Consider the following 15,581-nt stretch of genomic DNA (forward strand, 5'->3'; position numbering starts at 1 on the left):
AATTTAACAAAAGTTCATCTGATTACACATATTTTTCCCATTATATCAATTGTAATATAAATGGTAAATAATATGACAAAAAAACTGACGAACGGAACTCGATCCAGCGATTATGGGGCCTGAACGCTAACCACTTGACTGCCGCTACTTCATGGTAAAAATGGCCACGCACAAGTATATATTTGACGACCGAAATTATCTTGTGATTTTCTCAATAACGCTTGAGAAGTACGCGCTACTGCTTAAACATTTTTTTGTCCTAATTGAGTACTACAAGTGTATGAAGTTTGCAGTAAATCCACATTCCAAACGTTGTGGCCTCCCCTTGTTAGTGGGAACCATGTAAAACTCGATAGTTTGCTCTTTCCAACAGTACATTGTTCACGCATGCATCTCAAATAACTTAATAGTTACGATTTTTTAAACATCGGATTTTTTAAAAAAATTTTATACACTGTATTTTCATAGCCATTGAAAATTCGCTATTGCAGATTTTCAGAAGTATCTGTATGGGCTGAGGAGAAAGTATTTTATACTTTTTAGTTCAATTTTAAAATGTGGTGTGTTAAAAATTCATATTTATGTAAATAATTTTTTTCTTTAACTTTTTTTTTTCAAGAACATGTTAGCAATTTTACTCACTATCTTGCCATTCTTAAATAAAAATAGTGTAGCCTGTGCTTAACATCAAACTGAAGAACGATCAAATATCTTCACAAATAACTGATGCAGGAAGTAATAAAATTGTATACCTCAAGTAAAACGGGAAGCATTTAAGAAGTTGGTTCAAAACTACTCATCATAAGATTTCTCTTTGTACAAAATTTTGTTAAATGAGTACAATTATATTAATTGTCAAATTTCATTGTTAAAATCACTATTGGTCTGTGCATCTTTTTTGCAAGCTCTGGCCGTTACTAAAACAATGCTGTAAAGCTGTGAACCTCTACAATTTTTTCCCGGCACACTTCTTATTGAATATGTAGAGTGCTTCTCCAGCTTTCTCCAGCAAACTTCTCATTAAACACAAAGAGAGAAAGTTGCCTTAGTGTTTAGACCTGCCCTGCTTAAGTGCTATCAGTATTATTGAGCACCCTGAATTCATCATTTGTGCAGCTGTGGAGTCTTCATATCTATCAACCTGAAACCAACATTTAATTATTTGGAAAGTGCTGGTTTGTGTGTGTCTATGTGTGTGTGTGTGTGTGTGAGAGAGATTATCTTTCAAGTAGTGTTTCTGTACCATACTTTTAATGGTTTGGTGACAAGAGAAACGGTGCAGAACCGGATTGTGCACTTTCCTTTTCTTTCATTACAATTGACTAACTTGAAACACAGTGGATCCTCTTCTCTGGATACGTGGCTGCGTCAATCTCCACAACTTCTTCTTCGAAGAAATAATGCTAATTAGAGGGATCAAAAAAAGACTCTCTCTCTCTCTCTCTCTCTCTCTCTCTCTCTCTCTCTCTTTTGAAATAACTGGGCACTCTCATAATACTTTCAGTCAGTTCTGGTGTATTTCCATTTCAACAAGTCTCACATAAGTATACAAATACTTGCAATTCAATTACGTCGTTAACCGTCAGATACAATTAAATATATTTAAAATGTGGTAAGTTTAATAACCACCAGAAATTCAAAGACAGTTCTTGCTTCTAGCAAGTGTAACACCTGAAGTAAAAGTCTCTAGTCAAATCATATTTCATTTCCAGAATGAGATTTTCGCTCTACAGTGGAGTGTGCGCTGATATTAAACTTCCTGGCAGATTAAAACTGTGTGCTGGACTGAGACTTGACCTCGGGACCTTTGTCTTTCGTGGGCAAGTGCTCTACCAACTGAGCTACCCAAGCACGACTCACGCCCCGTCCTCACAGCTTTACTTCTGCCAGTACCTCGTCTCCTACTTTCCAAACATCACAGAAGCTCTCCTGCGGGGAGAACTATATATAATGTCTAAAAACAAAGATGATGTGACTTACCAAACGAAAGTGCTGGCAGGTCGATACACACACAAACATACACACAATTCAAGCTTTCGCAACCAGCCGTTGCTTCGTCAGGAAAGAGGGAAGGAGAGGGAAAGACGAAAGGATGTGGGTTTTAAGGGAGACGGTAAGGAGTCATTCCAATCCCGGGACCGGGAAGACTTACCTTAGGGGGAAAAAAGGACAGGTATACACTCGCGCGCACACACACACACACACACACACATATCCATCCGCACATACACAGACACAAGCAGACATTTGTAAAGGCCTGACGAAGCAACCGGGGGTTGCAAAAGCTCGATATTTTGTGTGTGTGTTTGTGTGTTTTTTATTGTGCCTATCTACCATGGTAAGTCATGGAATCTTTGTTTTTAATATATTTTTCCCATGTGGAATGTTTCTTTCTATTTTATTATATAAAATAGAAAGAAACATTCCACATTTGGTAAGTCATGGAATCTCTGTTTTTAATATATTTTTCCCATGTGGAATGTTTCTTTCTATTTTATATAATAAAATAGAAATTCCCATGTGGAATGTTTCTTTCTATTTTATATAATAAAATAGAAAGAAACAGTCCACATGGGAAAAATATATTAAAAACAGAGATTCCATGACTTACCAAACGGGAAGGCGCTGGTAGATAGGCACAATAAAAAACACACAAACACACACATAAAATTTCGAGCTTTTGCAACCCCCGGTTGCTTCGTCAGGAAAGAGGGAAGGAGAGGAAAAGATGAAAGGATGTGGGTTTTAAGGGCAGGGTGTATACGACCCGGGACAACCGGGAAATCCGGGAAAAACCCGGGAAGTTTTTCATCCGGGAGAAAACCGGGAAAAACCCGGGAATTTTTCGGAATTCCGGGAATTTTTCATTGTTTTAGCTTTCAGTTAATTTTTTTTATTTTGGCTGCAGAATTGATTCTCTAGCAAAGAATTTTATTGTATCCTACTACTGGAGAATGATACTGCAGCAATAAAATATAAACGAGTGGGAAAAAAATAAAACTTTAGTGACGAACGAAATGTGCAATTTACAACAAAAAACCGTGCACGCACAAGCGTTTGCAAATAGCAAAAATATGTTAAAGGCCGTAGAGCGCAGACTGTAATTCTTCGTAACAATAAACTGCTTGCTATGAGCATGACGTCACAACTGTTCACATTAGGTTCGTTTGACCAATTGCCAGCGGTCTGTTGCGCATGCGCATTTGACTCGCGTATAAGCAGTACCTTCTCCCGCTACTTGAAGTTTGGCTGTCAGCTGTGTCTGTAGCAGTAGCAAGCAGCCAGATGCAAACGAGAAAAATTTTTCTCACGCGCCCTAGCTGCCAGATTCGCACTTGCACAGAGTTGTCTGAGTTGTAGTGGGGAGGGGGTCAACCTCCACGTGACGCATGTTTACGTTAAGTGATTTCGCTGCTTCTCTTCGTGTACAGCTCCCAAGGCAAATGAAAACAAAACGGATTTCTGTGGCCGGGGAGCTATCAAGTGAATTAAAATACATTCACATAATTATGGAGGGCAAAAATATATTATTAATTTCAGTTTTCTGATTTTATTTTATTTCCAAGTTAGTAGCAGTAAAGCATTAATCGCCTTGCAGAACAGTGAAGTTATTTTTGCAAGAAATTTGGCTTTATTAATCTTTCTGCTGAGGCAATCATTTTATTTGAAACGAAATGTTTCATTCTACAGTATTGGCTAGTTCCAACTTTTCGCTGAATTTCAAATGCACGTTATCATCTTCTGCCATCTATGGCATTATGCCATAATAAAGAACCAAAAATGAGATCGTAGAGTACTGGTACTCAAAGAAAATTTACATCCCAAAAACCACACTGAAAAGCTTAATATCAGATGGGACCTACTTCATTGTGAATCTGGAAAAAGCCAATTCGCACTTCAAAACGAATTACGCATTTTAGTATGGTTTACGAAATTCGGATGCTCTTTGGAGTACCCTCTGATGCCCTGTTTCTTTTGTGGTGTTATGTAAGCTCTTTTAGTGCTTTATAAACACGAACATACGGGCTTCCTACACCACTGCAGTTGCACACGCACAATAATGCCTGTTTTCTGGCGCTCTCTGGAAACTGGTAAATCTAACCTATTTCTAACAGTCTTCGGATAGTATTGCGAACGGTGGTTAGAAAAGCGTTACTTTCAAAGTAAATTTCTTTTTACGCAAGATGAATTATGTTACGTGTGAGAAAGTGGGATGGATATCTAAACCACAGAGTGTTCGAAACTGAACAGTTTGAGGACCAGCCACTTACAAGAATTTCGAGCCGAGACATTTATGTCATAATATTAAATTTACTGGCACATTTGTGTGATGTATCTTAAAGTATAACACACGCAAAAAAGATCAATATTACATGTGAAAGCTAAGCTTCTGTTGTAGCGTGTTAATCTTAGAGACCAATATTACATGTGAAAGCTTAGCTTTTATTGTAGATATACGGTACTGTGTACATTAATGTAAACCGTTAACTTTTCCTCTTGCGTGTTCGCACTATTTAACCAATGATCTTGCTATTGGCTGACTATAACACGTGTCCTATGCTCTGAATAGCTGCTGTCATCGGCTGACGAGATCTCGTGGCTTAAGATATGACTCGCTTACAAAAGGACATCGCAACCTCGGTTTCAACGCACCGCAAACTAACGCGCTGTGTTTGGTGCAATTCGAATTTATACTTTCGTAATACGAAAATATGCAACGTATATGTTGCTGCAAATCAAAGGTCTTTCCAACACTTCTCTCCTCTTTTTTTATCTCCAAAACTTCTTTGCCCGTCTTTTTTTTCGGGAAGTTCTACGCGATTGTATAAAACGTTAACCATTCAAAGAATTGATAAGTTTTACAGTTCCGAGGGAAAATCTACTGTCACTTAGCACAGAAAAAGTGTAATTTCGCCCGGGAAAAAGCGTGTTTTTTAAACGGGATATCCGGGAGAAATCCGGGAATAATCCGGGAATTTTTTTTCCTTGTCCCCGTATACACCCTGAAGGGAGAGGGTAAGGAGTCATTCCAATCCCGGGACCGGAAAGACTTACCTTAGGGGGAAAAAAGGGACGGGTATACACTCGCGCACACACACATATCCATCCACACATATACAGACACAAGCAGACATATACAGAGGCAAAGAGTTTGGGCAGAGATGTCAGTCGAGGCGGGAGTGCAGAGGCAAAGATGATGTTGAATGACAGGTGAGGTATGAGTGGCAGCAACTTGAAATTAGTGGAGATTGAGGCCTGGTGGATAACGGGAAGAGAGGATATATTGAAGGGCAAGTTCCCATCTCTGGAGTTCGGATAGGTTAGTGTTAGTGGGAAGTATCCAGATAACCCGGACGGTGTAACACTGTGCCAAGATGTGCTGGCCGTGCACCAAGGCATGTTTAGCCACAGGGTGATCCTCATTACCAACAAACACTGTCTGCCTGTGTCCATTCATGTGAATGGACAGTTTGTTGCTGGTCATTCCCACATAGAAAGCTTCACAGTGTAGGCAGGTCAGTTGGTAAATCACGTGGGTGCTTTCATACGTGGCTCTGCCTTTGATCGTGTACACCTTCCGGGTTACAGGACTGGAGTAGGTGGTGGTGGGAGGGTGCATGGGACAGGTTTTACACCAGGGGCGGTTGCAAGGGTAGGAGCCAGAGGGTAGGGAAGGTGGTTTGGGGATTTCATAGGGATGAACTAAGAGGTTACGAAGGTTAGGTGGACAGCGGAAAGACACTCTTGGTGGAGTGGGGAGGATTTCATGAAGGATGGATCTCATTTCAGGGCAGGATTTAAGGAAGTCATATCCCTGCTGGAGAGCCACATTCAGAGTCTGATCCAGTCCCGGAAAGTATCCTGTCACAAGTGGGGCACTTTTGGGGTTCTTCTGTGGGAGGTTCCGGGTTTGAAGGGATGAGGAAGTGGCTCTGGTTATTTGCTTCTGTACCAGGTCGGGAGGGTAGTTGCGGGATGCGAAAGCTGTTTTCAGGTTGTTGGTGTATTGGTTCAGGGATTCCGGACTAGAGCAGATGCGTTTGCCACGAAGACCTAGGCTGAAGGGAAGGGACCGTTTGATGTGGAATGGGTGGCAGCTGTCATAATGGAGGTACTGTTGCTTGTTGGTGGGTTTGATGTGGACGGACGTGTGAAGCTGGCCATTGGACAGATGGAGGTCAACGTCAAAGAAAGTGGCATGGGATTTAGAGTAGGACCAGGTGAATCTGATGGAACCAAAGCAGTTGAGGTTGGAGAGGAAATTCTGGAGTTCTTCTTCACTGTGTGTCCAGATCATGAAGACGTCATCAATAAATCTGTACCAAACTTAGGGTTTGCAGGCCTGGGTAACCAAGAAGGCTTCCTCTAAGCGACCCATGAATAGGTTGGCGTACGAGGGGGCCATCCTGTTACCCATGGCTGTTCCCTTTAATTGTTGGAATGTCTGGCCTTCAAAAGTGAAGAGGTTGTGGGTTAGGATGAAGCTGGCTAAGGTAATGAGGAAAGAGGTTTTAGGTAGGGTGGCAGGTGATAGGTGTGAAAGGAAGTGCTCCATCGAAGCGAGGCCCTGGACATGCGAATATTTGTGTATAAGGAAGTGGCATCAATGGTTACAAGGATGGTTTCCAGGGGTAACAGACTGGGTAAAGATTCCAGGCGTTCGAGAAAGTGGTTGGTGTCTTTGATGAAGGATGGGAGACTGCATGTAATGGGTTGAAGGTGTTGATCTACGTAGGCAGAGATACGTTCTGTGGGGGCTTGGTAACCAGCTACAATGGGGCGGCAGGGATGATTGGGTTTGTGAATTTTAGGAAGAAGGTAGAAGGTAGAAGGTAGGGGTGCGGGGTGTCGGTGGGGTCAGGAGGTTGATGGAGTCAGGTGAAAGGTTTTGTAGGGGGCCTAAGGTTCTGAGGATTCCTTGAAGCTCCGCCTGGACATCAGGAATGGGATTACCTTGGCAAACTTTGTATGTGGTGTTGTCTGAAAGCTGACGCAGTCCGTCAGCCACATACTCCCGACGATCAAGTACCACTGTCGTGGAACCCTTGTCCGCCGGAAGAATGACGATGGAACGGTCAGCCTTCAGATCACGGATAGCCTGGGCGTCAGCAGTGGTGATGTTGGGAGTAGGATTAAGGTTTTTTTAAGAAGGATTGAGAGGCAAGGCTGGAAGTCAGAAATTCCTGGAAGGTTTGGAGAGGGTGATTTTGAGGAAGAGGAGGTGGGTCCCGCTGTGATGGAGGCCGGAACTGTTCCAGGCAGGGTTCAGTTTGGATAGTGTCTTGGGGAGTTGGATCATTAGGAGTAGGATTAGGATCATCCTTAGGATCATCCTTTCGTCTTTCCCTCTCCTTCCCTCTTTCCTGATGAAGCAACTGTTTGTTGCGAAAGCTTGAATTTTGTGTGTATGTTTGTGTTTGTTTGTTTGTGTGTCTATCGACCTGCCAGCGCTTTTATATATAGACACACACACACACACACACAAACACACACACACACACACACACACACACACACACACACACACACACGAATTTAACTTCATGATGATGTTCATAGAACTTTTCGTTGTTGTGTCTGCATTCTTATGTAATCAGTCAACTTCACCTGTGCTAACAGCTGTCCATGATGTAGCAAGTTATACAATCTTAAGCCAGATATACTTCTTGTCTACTGTTTAATGTTTATATATGTCCAGGTCGTGTAGACATTCGAAATTTTTGGTGTTAGACATCAAAACTTGATACTGTTTGTGAACTATAAATACAGAAAAAGAAAAATCAGCAGAAGAAATTGAAACATCCTGTAATTCTGGATTTGGTGGTCAAGAAGTATGAACTACAAACATTTTCAAGAAAATATATGTATGTGCTCAAAATGTAATTCAACAGTGTTTTCATCTCTCTCTCTCTCTCTCTCTCTCTCTCTCTCTCTCTCTCTCTCAAAGAGGGGTATCCTATGTGCAGGTTGGGTGAGATGTATATACAGGGTGTTACAAAAAGGTATGGCCAAACTTTCAGGAAACATTCCTCACACACAAATCAAGAAAAGATGTTATGTGGACATGTGTCCGGAAACACTTAATTTCCATGTTAGAGCTCATTTTAGTTTCGTCAGTATGTACTGTACTTCCTCGATTCACCGCCAGTTGGCCCAATTGAAGGAAGGTAATGTTGACTTTGGTGCTTGTGTTGACATGTGACTCATTGCTCTACATTACTAGCATCAAGCACATCAGTATGTAGCATCAACAGGTTAGTGTTCATCACGAACGTGGTTTTGCAGTCAGTGCAATGTTTACAAATGCAGAGTTGGAAGATGCCCATTTGATGTATGGATTAGCCTGGAGCAATAGCCGTGGCGCGGTACGTTTGTATCAAAACAGATTTCCAGAACGAAGGTGTCCCGACAGGAAGGCGTTCGAAGCAATTGATCGGCGTCTTAGGGAGCACGGAACATTCCAGCCTATGACTCGCGACTGGGGAAGACCTAGAACGACGAGGACACCTGCAATGGATGAGGCAATTCTTCGTGCAGTTCACGATAACCCTAATGTCACTGTATGGAGAGTGCTACGGGAGAACCAGTTGTTTCCGTACCGTGTACAGCGTGTGCAGGCACTATCAGCAGCTGATTGGCCTCCATGGGTACACTTCTGCGAATGGTTCATCCAACAATGTGTCAATCCTCATTTTAGTGCAAATGTTCTCTTTATGGATGAGGCTTCATTCCAACGTGATCAATTTGTAAATTTTCACGATCAACATGTGTGGGCTGACGAGAATCCGCATGCAATTGTGCAATCATGTCATCAACACAGATTTTCTGTGAACGTTTGGGCAGGCATTGTTGGTGATGTCTTGATTGGGCCCCATGTTCTTCCACCTACGCTCAATGGAGCACGTTATCATGATTTCATACGGGATACTCTACGTGTGCTGCTAGAACATGTGCCTTTACAAGTACGACACAACATGTGGTTCATGCATGATGGAGCTCCTGCACATTTCAGCCGAAGTGTTCGTATGCTTCTCAACAACAGATTCGGTGACCGATGGATTGGTAGAGGTGGACCAATTCCATGGCCTCCACGCTCTCCTGACCTCAGCCCTCTTGACTTTCATTTATGGGGGCATTTGAAAGCTCTTGTCTACGCAACCCCGGTACCAAATGTAGAGACTCTTCGTGCTCGTATTGTGGATGGCTGTGATACAATACACCATTCTCCAGGGCTGCATCAGCGCATCAGGGATTCCATGCGATGGAGGGTGGATGCATGTATCCTGACTAACGGATGACATTTTGTACATTTCCTGTAACAAAGTGTTTCAAGTCACACTGGTACGTTCTGTTGCTATGTGTTTCCATTCCATGATTAGTGTGATTTGAAGAGAAGTAATAAAATGAGCTCCAACATGGAAAGTAAGCATTTCCGGACACATGTCAACATAACGTATTTTCGTTCTTTGTGTGTGAGGAATGTTTCCTGAAAGTTTGGCCATACCTTTTTGTAACACCCTGTAGATATAAATTTAATAGAATTGAAACGTGGTTTTGCAGCAGTGGGCTGTGTCACTGACAAATCTTGTTCCTTACATTGTCTGCAACACAGTAATTGGTGCAGCATGGGATTGTGAATAATTAAATGCAAGAGGAAAGCATAATTTTTATCTTCAACGTACTAGTAGTAGTTCACGAAAGGGTGCCTAGAAATACATTAATCCCAGTAACATTATGTACATTTGGAAACAGTGCAAAGATGAAATGATTTTTGCAGGGGGAACTGTAAGATGAGGTCACTGTTACACCCCAGTGAAAGTTTTAAATATCATGACAGAATTTTTTATTCATTGCTATCAATTCTTTTTCTACATTTTTTTAATGTTCAGAACATTTACTATCAAAATTCATCCATGCTGTTATGGGATGAAATACATGTGCTTACTTTTTTTTTAATTAGTTGTGTGCTTGCTTTTCAGACTGCAAGTTAACATGCCACAAGAAGTGCTATACACGAGTTATTGTGGCTTGTGGTAAAGAAGGCCATGGTGAAAGTGGGTATACTAGTGAGGGTCGTCGTGTATTTGGTGTTCCTCTTCACCTCTTAGCAACTGGTGATGGGAAGGTACCTGCTGTTGTTGACCGCTTAATCACCACCATTGAAATGCATGGCTTATATACAGAGGGAATATATCGGAAATCAGGAGTGAGTATAAGACAGCACTAGAAAAAAAAAAGTGTAATTGAATGATAACTTGATATGATATTTCATATATCTATTGCAACGTAATGATGCTTCTCAGTCAATCCAAGATGTGTGTCACCTTTTTCAAAGATCAGATATTTGATTGATACTATTGGTCCTTTGCGATTCCTGGAAAGTATTTGGAGAATGTTCAGCTGTTGCCAAGTGTCTTCTAGTTTTTAACTTATGACAATGATTGTTTATTGGACAATGTATCAGTTGACACTTCAAGTACACGTAGGATATTTAATTGAAACAGTGATCTCTGTGTACAGCTGAACATGTATTTCTGTTTATTTCCTATTCTTGTGTGATGTGGTTAACTTTAGATTTTTGTTCTGGAAGAATGTATTTTATGTTCAGTTCTGCAACATTCGATAGGGACTCTATTGTTGTTAATTATTTATGCAAGTAAATTACCTTCATTTGAGAAATTTACATGCAGCTATCGTCTTCATGTTCTGTAATCTCGCCTATTATAAATATTTTGGCAACTGAAATAAAATACTTTCTGCCATCAAATATTGCATACTGTTACAAAAATGCCCAAGCAAGGTAGTTGAGGATTCTGATGGGCTTCTTAACAAGACTTGAGTTTTTGCTTATCACACTGAAATCTGTGGTAGAAGTAAAAACAGTACCACATTTTAGGCTGACATGATCAGAAGACCACATCATCTGTAATCTTTTTATTTTAAATACTTGGTATTTAAACTGCTGTGTAAACTTACGTCAGAGGTCTTTATTTCTGGTGTTAATTTTGTTACAGGTGAGTTCTAAAGTGAAGGAATTAAAGGCAAGAATTGAAGATGAACATCTAGATGATATCAACTTCGGAAGTTATCATGTTCATGTATTGGCAGCCGTATTGAAGAGCTTCTTGCGTGAAATGCCTGAACCTTTGTTAACATTTGATAGTTATGAAGACTTTTTACGTGCTGGCAGTCTTACAGATCCTCATGATCGTGTGTTGACCCTCTTCGCAATAATTAAGAAGTTACCAAAGCCAAATTTCGACCTTGTTGAGAGGCTTGTATTCCATCTTGCAAGGTATGTTTTTTTATTTATTTTCTAATTTTGGCTTTTAGAATCAGTTACATTTACACTTTCCTGGCTTACAAATAGAAATCTGTATAGTACTAGGATTCATAAATTTTTTGTCTGACAAGGAGAGCCCCTGCAGAAACCTTTGCATGCAGATAGGTTTTATCAACATGCATCCAGCAAGGCTGTCATATAACTTACCACAAACATGTATAGCTTTTACTAACAACATCAGTGAATGTTTGATTTAGTGTCACATGATTTTCAAGACGTGTGAAAAGCACCCAGTATTAAAATAGAAAAGATGATTATTTCCATGATAGCACAAGTCCATTGTAAATTCAAGATGACAGGCAAACTGCATTTTCCTGAGGTAAGTGATTTCCAGAAGAGTAATAAAGTATAACCCCTGTGAATTGTCAGTGAAGTGCTGCTAATAAAATTTTCAGTTTTTTTGAAACAAGGACAATATGTTAAAAGTAGTGTTCCTGGGAGCTGTGTGCATTTTCCAGTTGCCTTCTGGTGTGGGACAGAGCTGCATAACTTCAGCAAAATTGATACTACATTGCTGTTTGAACCATGAAGAAAATACATTATCTCACCAGACACTGCCTTCTGAACTATGATTAAAATAAGGTATAAGGTAGCAAAACAAGAAACTGAACTTTGAATGTTTGGGCCAATGGCACACAAAATGGAACTCAAATAACACAAAATAAATATATTGAACAACCTACCCGCCAGGTTAGCCGAGAGCACTAATGCACTGCTTCCTGGACTCGGGTAGGCATGCCGGCTCTGGATCTAATCCGCCCAGAGGATTACTGACGTTGGCCGGTGTGTCAGCCAGCCTGGATGTGGTTTTTCGGAAGTTTTCCGCATCCCGTTAGGTGCATGCTGGGCTGTTCCCCATGTTACACAACTCACAGACACATGAACACGTTTGCACTATTCCATGGATTACACTCGACACAGGCAGCTGGGGTACAGTAATTCCATCCCGGGGGGTACGGGGTGGCAGCAGTCAGGGCATCCGGCCACCCCTTACAACTAACCTTGCCAAATCCGTTCATAACTGTGCCGACCCTGCAAAACTACAGGACAAGGCACCAGCAAAAGAAAGAAAGAAATATATTGAACAACACAGTAAACTTTTGATTTCAGCATAAGTCCTAAGAGGTAATGTGTCAGAATTAATATCATCTTTGTCATTATCTTTGTGCATGTAGAAATACTCACCTCTTTTAGGAAAAAAAGGGGCGATGACAATCACGAAAGCAACTGGTACCGTGCATAGTGATTGTCAGTTTAAATTATGAAAGACAACTCCTCTGAATGTGAAAGAGTCAGTGGATAAATACACAAAACATATGGTTTGTTGGTTAATATCAACCAGTTTTCAAACACACAGAGTACTTTAGTTTTTGTTTTAACAGTCCCAACCTTTTAAATAGATTATGTAGGCTTTAGTTACAATACCTTCCAGGTGTACTGTGGGGCTGCTTCTCTCGAATGGTGACAACCTGTGTGAGATGGTACTCCATTATGTAATGCTCATAGGTCACTAGGTGTATGAAGGTTGCCATCCAAAAATAGGAGACAGTTAACTAGTACTGTATCAGTATGGTGTATGGTGAACACAATGCTAATGTTTAGTATGTATGAGATAGTACTACACACGTATTATGTTCATCAGAAAGTAATTTATTGCCATCTGAGGAGGATAATTGAGCAACATTGCTTTTCAACTCCAGATACACTTGAGTGTTGTCATTGACCTTGCCCTAATTTATTCTAATTTCAATTGGCTCAAATGGCTCTGAGCACTATGCGACTTAACTTCTGAGGTCATCAGTCGCCTAGAACTTAGAACTAATTAAACCTAACTAACCTATGGACATCACACACATCCATGCCCGAGGCAGGATTCGAACCTGCGACCATAGCGGTCGCTCGGTTCCAGACTGTAGCGCCTAGAAACGCACGGCCACTCCGGCCGGCAATTTCAATTCATATTGCTTTTCTGAGAGGGCTTCACCAAGACTCTCTTACTTACTCTTTCTGATTGCATTATCTTATCTCCATTTTAAGACGTAATTGTTGTTGTTGTTGTTGTTGTTGTTGTTGTTGTGGTTGCTGCTGCTGCATGTGTGGGCTTCTATCCTCCCTTCATACCCCATCATGTTCACACCATTTTTATTGCCTTTTCTCTTAATTTCTTTCTTCTTCTTGCATCTAATCCAGCCAACTGTGAACCAAGCAAAACATAAACGAATTCTTTTTATTCTCTCACTCAATCGCTGTTTTTGTACCTGGTGAAGATTCTTCCATGTTTCTGGGGAACATTTAAAGGTGTTTTTTCCCGAAATTTTCTATGTTTTGAATGTCTTCTTGAGTTGTGTTAAATATTTATTAATTTTCTGGGATCTGTTGTTTGCTTGTTTGGTCAGTCCATTGGTTTGAATGATTTTAAGTTTTGGACTTCGTTAATTTTTCCAAAATATATTTTTAGTGATTTGGGGTCATCCTATTTCAACAATTTGGGGGAACCTACAATATGTGTCGTATGTTCTGTTTTGTATATTGAGATTTGTAGGCCTTCCTTCTCTGATATTCTTGTAAGGAGGTTTGAGTGATTAATGATTGTATTCTTTGGCAAGGACTGCAGGGTCATCCACAAAGGCCAGGCAGTTGATATTGATTCCTTTGTGTCTCATTCCTAATTTTATATGTTGATTCACTCCAGACTTTTGAAGCCCACTTCCTCATCCATGATGATTCTTTTCAAAACACAAGTGAAGAGTACAGTGGCGACTCCATCCCCTTGCCAGACTTAATTTTCTGATTTCAAATGGTTCAGAAATTTTGCCTGGATTTTAATTTTTGATTTAGTGTTCATGAGAAATTATTTAATGAAACTGATGAGTTCATTATCCACTCCAAATTCTTCTTGTGTAGAGAATAGGATTTGTGTCTCAGTAGACTCATAAGCTTTTTTTGTAAAGCTCACAAAGGTGATGCAATAGTTTTGCCTTATCTGAGGAGCAACCAAAATGGCAGCCAGAAGTGTTCTCTTCTTCTGCAGTTGGCAGTGAGAAGCTTTAATCCTCAGCTTGCGATTGTGGGTACACAATGTTGTCACAGTGTGATTTCTACTTTGACCACCATCTGACCATAATGAAACAATTATTACCAAACAGGAGCCTGATGCTGATATGCTTTCTGTGGAAACACTGCATTTAACTTACATAGCTGCCACCAACAAAACTGTGGCTATTAGTTTGGTAGAGTGTAGTTGGATTGCAAACATTGGTGGAGGATGTCGAACTTAATATGCTATTTTCCTGTACCCTTTTGATAACTGTTGACTGAGGACTAAGATGAGAAAGTGACAGAGAGTGAGAGTTGACTCCTGACTCTCCAGCCAGCACATTCAGTTCTCCCAACCACGGTAGAGATTCTGCCTTTTGCTTTTTGTAGATCTGCAGTTTGCCAGTTTTTTCTGTTTCAGCACTTGGTAATTATTTGTTCACTGTTTTGTAAGATAATGTTAGTATTTAGTAATTGTTACATCATGATTTAATGAAGGAAGCCTCATCATTGTTGTCAGTGGTAATCTACTTTTATTCCTTTGGTTTTGTTATGTATTTTGTTTTTTATGTAATTGTATAATGTCAATTGTAGGTATATTTTTTAATGAAGATGATGATTATGTGATCATTCCCTCATCCCAGTAAGAAGCAAGAAGCCATAAATATGTGCATATATGAGCATGTTCATTTAGAAGAAAACAAATAGAAAATGGCCTTGATAAGGACCAATTGAAACTAAATATGAAATGATACGTATTATTGAACTACAATGCCATTGTTCAGGATGTACTGGTCCTAAACTACTTAACAATATCATGTCATCTTAGATGAAAATGCAATGTTTGTTATACAGTAAACAGTGTGTGTGTGTGTGTGTGTGTGTGTGTGTGTGTGTGTGTGTGTGTGTGTGTGCGCGCGCGCGCGCGCATGTGTGTACACACACACACACACACACATACACACACACACACACACACACACACACACACAAAAAACTTATATGACTACATTGACCTAGCTGAATACACTATGTTGGAGCTTCAGTTGTCTGGCTTGACTGGGGTGGGTGTTAAGTGGAGTGAGAGAGGGGGACAAAGAAGGTGGGGAGTGGGGGAGAGAGAGAGAGAGAGAGAGAGAGAGAGAGAGAGCGTTGAGGAAGATTAACAGGCAGGTGGGAGGGAGGCAGATGGGGAAGGAGA

The 15,581-nt window shown here is 40.6% G+C and overlaps 1 protein-coding gene across 1 annotated transcript in view; it reads left to right on the forward strand.

Annotated features, from left to right (window-relative positions):
- The window catches only part of LOC126094510 (unconventional myosin-IXa-like), a 303,759-nt gene that overhangs the window by 246,448 nt on the left and 41,730 nt on the right, over positions 1 to 15,581 (forward strand). The window contains 2 exon segments of the mRNA XM_049908919.1: positions 9,981 to 10,207; positions 11,016 to 11,296. Of these exon segments, the coding sequence (XP_049764876.1) occupies positions 9,981 to 10,207; positions 11,016 to 11,296 (508 nt within the window).

This window comes from Schistocerca cancellata, chromosome 8 (assembly GCF_023864275.1).
Source record: "Schistocerca cancellata isolate TAMUIC-IGC-003103 chromosome 8, iqSchCanc2.1, whole genome shotgun sequence".
NCBI classification, from domain to species: Eukaryota; Metazoa; Arthropoda; class Insecta; order Orthoptera; family Acrididae; genus Schistocerca; species Schistocerca cancellata.